Here is a 7,881-nt window from a genome sequence, read left to right on the forward strand (position 1 = left end):
AAAGAAGGCAAGAGGCCCTCTCAGGGGTATGGATGGCCATGCATTCAAATAGTAGTTGGAATTCTGAATCCAAAGTCATCCAAGATACCCATAGCATCCATAAAGACTTGTTTGCTGGTGTCAGACACCCACAGATGAACTGCAACTGGAGGACATGAAAGAGGGTGGCTCTCTTTTTAGATACTACAACCCTAACAGTCCAGAACATTTGAATTCCCCCATGGAGACCCTAAAAACCCTAATGATTTTTGCAGGCTAGGTATGTGTAAGAGCAAACTAGTGTTCTTGAGGCCAAATATGAGCGTAGCACCAAGACTTGGACTGGGGAAAGGAAAAGTTCTAAGAACATGACTCCCTTCAGATTGGTTATGGGACATGGAGGACACTGAAAAAAGAAAAGAACTGGCCATCATGCTTTCACTGGGGTGAAAACAAATTATGTTATTAAACTGAAACCACAAGATCAAAGCAAGAGGAAAGAGAACTCAAGACTGGATGAATACGCGAGGCTCACCTACTCACTGAACCACAGACCAGAGTACTTTTTTCAAAATATTTGATGTTGGCTGACCAAACAGCTGTCTGGAAAAGTACCTCATTGAGATTCAGCACATTAAAGCTTTAAACTACTTTACCTAAAACTTGTCAGAGGTTATTTCATGCAATTCACCAAACCATTTTTTTCAGGTAGGAAGGCTGAAACTGCAATAATGAGCTGGAACTGGTAAGAACAAGAACCACTAATTCAGGGATTCTCCACCTCAGCACTACTGCCACTTTGGATCAATTCTTTGTTGAGGGGCTATCCTGAACAGTGTGAGATGTTGAGCAGCATCCCTGGTTTTCACCCAGATATTAACAACATTCCTAAAATGTCTCCAACTACGGACAAATGTTCTCTGGAGGGGGCAAAATTATTCCTGATTGAGATCTGTTCTAAACACAGGTTCACCATGAAAAGTGTTTACACAGTTAAGAGATCACAGGGACAAACCTAAGCCTAGGCACAGAGTGGAATCAAGGAAATTATGTTAAATGATCTCAGTTTTTGAACTTAGTTTAGGATCTGATGCTAACATGCTAACCACAATGCACTTGAGGAGCACCAATTACAATGATCATTATTATACTTAATCATTAAGTATATTCCAAGAGCTTTACAATGTATGTATCTTTTCCCCTCATGACAACCTTAGAAGATTACTCTCATTTTAGTAGAGGAGGAAACTGAGATACAAAGAGGTTAAGTAACTTGCTTAAGAGTAGTGTCTGATTTGGAACTCAGGTCATCTGACCCCAGTGCCCATGATGTTACCACCATGTTAGACTATACCACACCCCCGACACTAGAAAGCTGTTAAATCAGCATTGCCCATTATGTACTCATTAGCCCCATGTAGCTGCTCAATTTAAATTAATTAAAATTTAGCATCATATCACTTTGGAAAACAGTTGGGCAGTTCTTCAAAAAGTTACAGTTATCATACAACCCAACAATTCCCCAACTGGTATACACCCATTAGGTATAGAATTGAAAACATGTCTATAACAAAAACTTGTATATCAATGTTCCCAGGAGCATTATTCATACTAGCACAAAAGTGGAAACAGTCCACCATTTGACAAAAGGATAAATAAAATAAGGGGTATTTACACTATTGAATATTAATTGGCCATAAAGAGGAATGAAATACTGATATGTTACAACATGGATAAACCATGAAAACATTATGGTAAGTAAAAAATGCCAGTAATGGACCACAAAGCATGTGATTTCATTTATATTAAATGTCCAGAATAGGCAAATCCATTGAAACAGAAAGTAGATTAGTGGTTGCTAAGGGCTGGTAGAAGAGGGGGTGGAATGGGGAGCTAGTGGGTATTGGGTTTCCTTCTGGGGTGATGAAAATGTTCTAAAATTAGATAGTGTAATGGTTGCAAGATTCTGTGACCACAGTAAAATAAACAATTCATGTAATTTTAAAACTATGAATCTTTTGGTACTGAATAGTATCTCAATAAAGTTGATACAAGAAAACCAAATGATTGACAATTCAGTTTCTTATGTATCCTAGTCAGCTTAAGTACTCTTGACATCCAGATGTGCCTATGTGGCTACTGAACTGGATAGCACAGGTAGAGGTCATTTCCAGCATCACAGAAAAGTTCTATTGGACAATGCAGCCTTGGACAAATGGATGAAAATCCTCAACCATCTGACTACAGCTTCCTTTTCAAGACTCACCTACTTTTTCATTTCACTACACGCCTACACCATAGCTTCCACCAGACTATGTACCACCTTCAAATACATCTTCCCTTGGAATACACTCTTCCCCTTCTTAGCCCATTGATATTTTACTCAACCTTATCAAGTTTTCTTTTCTTTTCTTTTTTTTGGTACTGGGGATTGAACCCAGGGCCACTTTACTACTGACCTACATCCCCAGTCCTATTTTTTTTTTTTTTTTTTTTTTTTGAGATAGGGTCTTGCTACATTGCTAAAGCTAGCTCGAATTTATGACCCTCCTGAGTTTCTAGGATTACAGGCATTGGTCACTGCACCTGATTTAAACTAGACTTTTAAAAGTTGATAAGAAACAGCACTATAGTGCATGCTTGTAATTCCACTACTAAGAAGCTGAGACAGGAGGATCGCCAAGTTTGAGACCAGTTTAAGCAATTTAGGAGACCCTGTCTCAAAATAAATAATAAAAAGGACCAGGGGTGTGAGTCAACCGTTAATTCCCCTAGGTTCAATCCCCAATGCCAAAAACAAACAAACAAAAATAAATAAATAAAAGTCTAGTCTAAAAGCTTCTTCCTCTATGAAGTTTTCACTGTATCCCATCTTCCTCTTGCCCCAGTGAAATCAATTGTTCCTACTGTCTTTTGTTTGCACTACCATTTCAGCACTGAACCCTCTGGATTATAATTCATTGTGTGTGTTATCGTCCTTCCACAAGATTACCAGCTCCTTGAGGACAGGGATTCTGTTTTGCATTTGATGATTCTCAGAGCAATAACAGCCTGTTAGATTTCAATAAATGTCCATTTTCTGAATTCTACTACAAGGATTTACAGGAACTCAAGGTGCTGATTTTAGACAAATGCTCATTTTGGGCTATCAAGCAGACTAAGAAAATGAATGATGGTGATTGCCCTGACATGCCATTTGTAAGAAAAGAGAAATGGTGTAGGGTTTCCGGACTAAAACTGGGGCAATGGCGATGAGTAAAGGTGAAATACAAATGAAGGGTATGGTGGGGAAAAAACAGCAGAAACTGGGGCCCCATCCAACTAGAAGTTTTAAACTGGCATAGGAAAGGTAAGGAGCGCATCTCTAGAGAGTTGTGCCCAGACCACTGGCTGGGCCACCTGATGGAAAAGGACACTTCTACTAAGATTTTATTTTAAATAACAGAGTCAAATATTCTTGTTGAATCTAAACAACATTAGAAAAAAAGAAACTATGTTATCTCAACCATAATTTAACTGAAGGAAACAAATGCCAAGGCTTTCCTGTTTAGAAACTGCTGCTTTTTTATTCTTCACAAATTCACAGAATCATATCTGTGAGTCACAGTGACCTATACAAGAGTTAAATCTAAGTTTCTAATCACATAAGAGAGCCAAGCTAATGAACTTTCCTGGGCCGGGAAGGCAAGAAATGGCTGTCCCAATGCAGAGTTGGTAAAAGGAAAAACAAGCCGTATGATATGTAAATATCATATACTCCTGATATTAAGTGTGTATGCAATAAAGGATTATATTTAACAGATCTGTTTCAGGCGGGTGGGGGAAATGCAATGAGGTACCCATACCATTTTCCATACAGAATGAGTACAGCAAGTCCTCAATTCAGAGTGAGCTGAAAGTCACTGTTGAAATAAGGACAGTGAGTACCTGAACTACATTCTATGCCAAAAAGTCTCTGGATTTTTTTTTTTTCCTTACTGATTTGTTTTTTTGCCAAAAAACAAAACAAAACTAAATTGACTATTTTGTGTTGGATTCAGAGTTAATAGTTATATTGTAACTTCCATTCCAAAGGTTAAAATTCAAAACACAAACCTCATTACAGATATCTAGTACTCTTGGACAGGAAGAGACAAGGGTATGAGGTGTGGAATAAGAGTATGTAGGGGGATTAGGAAGAGGGCAGTAGCTCATTACAAAAAGTTTCCCTTCTCTGAAGGAACTGTAATCACCTAATACGTTAACTGGTCAATGCTAGTACTCATCCCAATAGAACAAAGTACAAAAGCCACCCTATCCCCAAAATAAGTATTAGAAATGCCAGAAATATAAGAAAGCAGCCTGTGATCAAAAAACTGTAATTAGAACATGACATTGAAGAGCTCCTTACACATCTTCTGACCACCTCCATGCTCCAGGACCTGGTAGGAATAGCCATTTTCCATCCTTCTTGCTAAAGAAGTAGATCCAGTTCCTACCTCCCTAAATCTACCAACTCCTGAATCAACCCTCTAGGAAGGTTATTTATTGGTTAGGGTGAACAGCCTTTCACAGATACAGAAATAAGACATATGCAAAAGAAAAGTTTATTCTATATTTTGTTCTGTCAACACCTATACTTCTTAACTTTGCCAGTCCTGAGAGTTATAACTTTTCTAATTGACAAAGAAAATTTATGTCGCCTGCCAGTTTATAATTTTTAACCAGGAAAACAAAGAACCTCAAAAGAAGGCTAAATCTAAAGGGTCCCAGTCCTAGAAAAGTTTATATGCCAGGTCATAAAATGAGCTCTATTTATTTCACCTGCTATTTCTAATACACATATATAGGTTCAAAGGAAAAACTAAACGCTTAACCAGATAAATGGAGAAACAAATGTGTATCCATAAAATGGAATATTACTTAGCCATAAAAAGAAGTGAGATACATGCTACAATGTGGATGGACCTTGAAAACATTACATTAAGTGAAAGAAACCAGATACAAAAAACACATATTATAGGATTCCATTTACATGAAATATCCAGAATGAGTAACTTCATCAAGACAGAAGCAAATTTGTGATGACCAGGAGACCGAGGAAGGGAGGACAGGATTTTCTTTGGGTGATGAAAATGTTTTGGAATTAGATAGAGATGGTGGTTACACAACATTGTGACTATACTCAACACCACCAAATTGTTCATTTACTGTTGATTTTGTGATGTGAATTTCAACTCACTTAAGCAGTAATGGGCAAAAGAAAATGCATATGTGCAAAGGCAGACCTTAAACTCTTAAGGAAAAGATTAAGAATTTTTGCTGGCACTCTGTTTCTGCACTTGATCACAACGTGAAGTTCAAATGCTAAGTTGTATGGCCTTTGCCACTGCGCTCTTTGTATGCTATTTGTCTGATGCCTTTCTTAAAAAGATGGGAAGGAATGGAAAGTGAAGTAAATAAAATGACAAAGCCTTGCCAAATTTAAGGGAGGAGGGGTGATTCCCCCCACTGCACCCCACCCAATTTGGCACCAAGAGTAACGCTCCCATTAGGGTTTCGAAATGCCAGCAGGAGCTGGAATCAGCACAAGCAAGCTTCTCTGCCTGGACAGAGCAAGCCACCCAGCAAGAAAAGCTGGGGTGCTCCATTTGCTGCATCAGAACCACCCTCTGCTCAAAAGGCCTGAGTTGGCTCAGATCAGCATCAGTCACTTCCTCTCCCTAAACAGCTAGAAAGAAGCAAGGGCTTCTTACAGCTCAAGTGTGCCCCTCCTCTTGAGGGGTTCCCACTCTACTTCATCCCACCTGCCTTCCAAGAGTCCTGCCTCCCACAACTGCCACCAAGGTGCCATGCCATACACCATTAAAAATGGAGCCAAGATGCCCTCAGAACTTTCCCTTGTCCAGTCTGAAATAAATATCCTCCCAGACTAGCCTGCGTACCCCCTCCACCTCACACACACACAGACATGCACACAGCCTTGCTGCCAGGGACACTAGCTGGGAAGGGGCATTAATGAGATTCATATGCCCCAGCGTGGCACCAACATTCAATTAACAGTCACCCCAGAGCACCCAACCTACCTGCCGTCTCAAAGAGCCCTCATTCGCTTGGCACCATGCCTCTGCCACCTTCCTGCCACCAAAACCGTCACAGGTGTCCCTCAGCTAAACGCGACGCCCCCTTGGCTCCTGTCCACGCTAGGCATGGCGCCCCTCACGGGACCCCTCAACTCTTGACAATTACACTCCTTCAGATCCCTCCACCCAGGATTCGACGACCCTCAGGCCCCCAGTCTGGCCAGGACGCCCCCTCCCCCTTACCTGCGGGGGTTCAGCCCTGACTGACAGGGGGCTGGGCAGCGCCTGGAGGAGCAGGAGCGCCATACCACCCAGGAGCCTTCTCTCCATCCCCCTCCTGCTCCTGCTCCTCCGCCACGGCGCCGCCACCTCCCTCCTCCTCCCTCTCTTCTTCCCTCTTCTTCCTTCTTCCCTTCTTTTCCTGTTTCACTCTCCCCTCCCGCTTCCGGCTCTGCTCCACCCCGCCCCAGCAAAACACCCTCCCAGACATGGGGGAGGGTCTCCAGTTCCAGCAGCTCATTGGCTCCTGACCTTCGTCCATTGATCAAAATATCTGTCGATCAAATACGGGTCTCGCCCCCTCTCGAGGAAGACCCGAGAGACTCAGCCAATGAAAAGTAGGAGGAAACCGGGCCATCTTGAGGGCTGCGAGGTTGTGTAAAATGCATCCCGCCCCGCAGAGAGTGGCGGAAGTAGCTATGATCAGGGGGTGGGGCCATCCAGAAAAACATATTAAAAAGCCGATTTCAAATGCAGCCATTTTGAGTGTGGCGGAAATATTAGGTTCCACAGGTCAACCAAAAAGGTAAAAAAAAAAAAAAAAAAAAAAAGATATGAAAGGAAGGATATAATTCAAAAGAATGTTTTGAAAACAAGTTATTTCCAGATGGTAACGGAGTGCTCTTAGAGGAAAACAATTGCAATTTAAAAATAGTTGAGTTTTTTTTGTTTTTTGTTTTGTTTTGTTTTGTTTTGTTTTGTCTTGAAGCACAACTCAATTACCAGGGTCCCTCTTCCAGACTCAAACCACCCAAGTAACTTAGGTCCATTTGAATTCACTATTAAATAGTAGCTGCACCCGAGGCATAGCGTTTTGCCCCTCAAGTTGCAGGGACAAAATTCTATGACTACACCTCAGAAATCGCTGAGAAATCCACCTCTTATTGCTTCAATCCATGTTCTCAAATGGATAAATAAAAATGGCCTTCCTGATCTTCCCACAGCAACAGTGCTGTACCATACAAAACCAAATATTATTACGTGACTGGCTTCCCCTTTTAAAACACTTCAACTACCTACAAGCTTCCTAATATGGTCCTCTCTGTGACCTGGTCCCCATCTACTTCTTTTTATCTCACTGCCAGCCATTACATTTTTCCAAATGCTCCACTCACACTGAATACTTAAAAAGTGTTCACTAACTTCTTTATACATTACATACACAGTTCCCTGTTTACAAATTCTTGGACTTCATCCTTGTTTCTTCTGAATTCACTAACACTTATCACACAATATACAGAATCTATATCTGCTGCCTGATTTGCAGCTTTTGTACAGCACACCAAGTCCTCTTCCTCCTCCTTCTCATTTTCAAATCCCTATAATATCCTTTACGAGGCTTGAGCATGAACTCAAGGTTTGTAAAATAGGTGAATATGTTTAGCATGCTCGAGGACCTATGTTCCATCCCCAGCACCATAAATGTACTTACATAAATAAGTAATAGAAAGCAAAACTAATTTCACAAATAAAGGCCCATGGCAAAGAATTTCGCTCCCTGGAATTTTCTCTTAAAAACCTGTCAAAAATTTTACAGCCTGGCCCATTCTAGCTCGTGTCT

The 7,881-nt window shown here is 41.0% G+C and overlaps 1 protein-coding gene across 1 annotated transcript in view; it reads right to left on the bottom strand.

Annotated features, from left to right (window-relative positions):
• Positions 1-6,475, bottom strand: part of WBP1L (WW domain binding protein 1 like) — a 54,914-nt gene extending 48,439 nt beyond the window's left edge. Inside the window, exon 1 of the mRNA XM_079136346.1 lies at positions 6,285-6,475. Coding sequence (XP_078992472.1) covers positions 6,285-6,371 — 87 coding nt within the window. The 5' untranslated portion in view covers positions 6,372-6,475. The remainder of the gene's footprint in view (positions 1-6,284) is intronic.
• Between the last annotated feature and the right edge of the window lie 1,406 nt (positions 6,476-7,881).

The sequence above is a fragment of the Sciurus vulgaris genome (genome assembly GCF_902686455.1).
Source record: "Sciurus vulgaris genome assembly, chromosome: 4".
In the NCBI taxonomy this organism is placed as follows: Eukaryota; Metazoa; Chordata; class Mammalia; order Rodentia; family Sciuridae; genus Sciurus; species Sciurus vulgaris.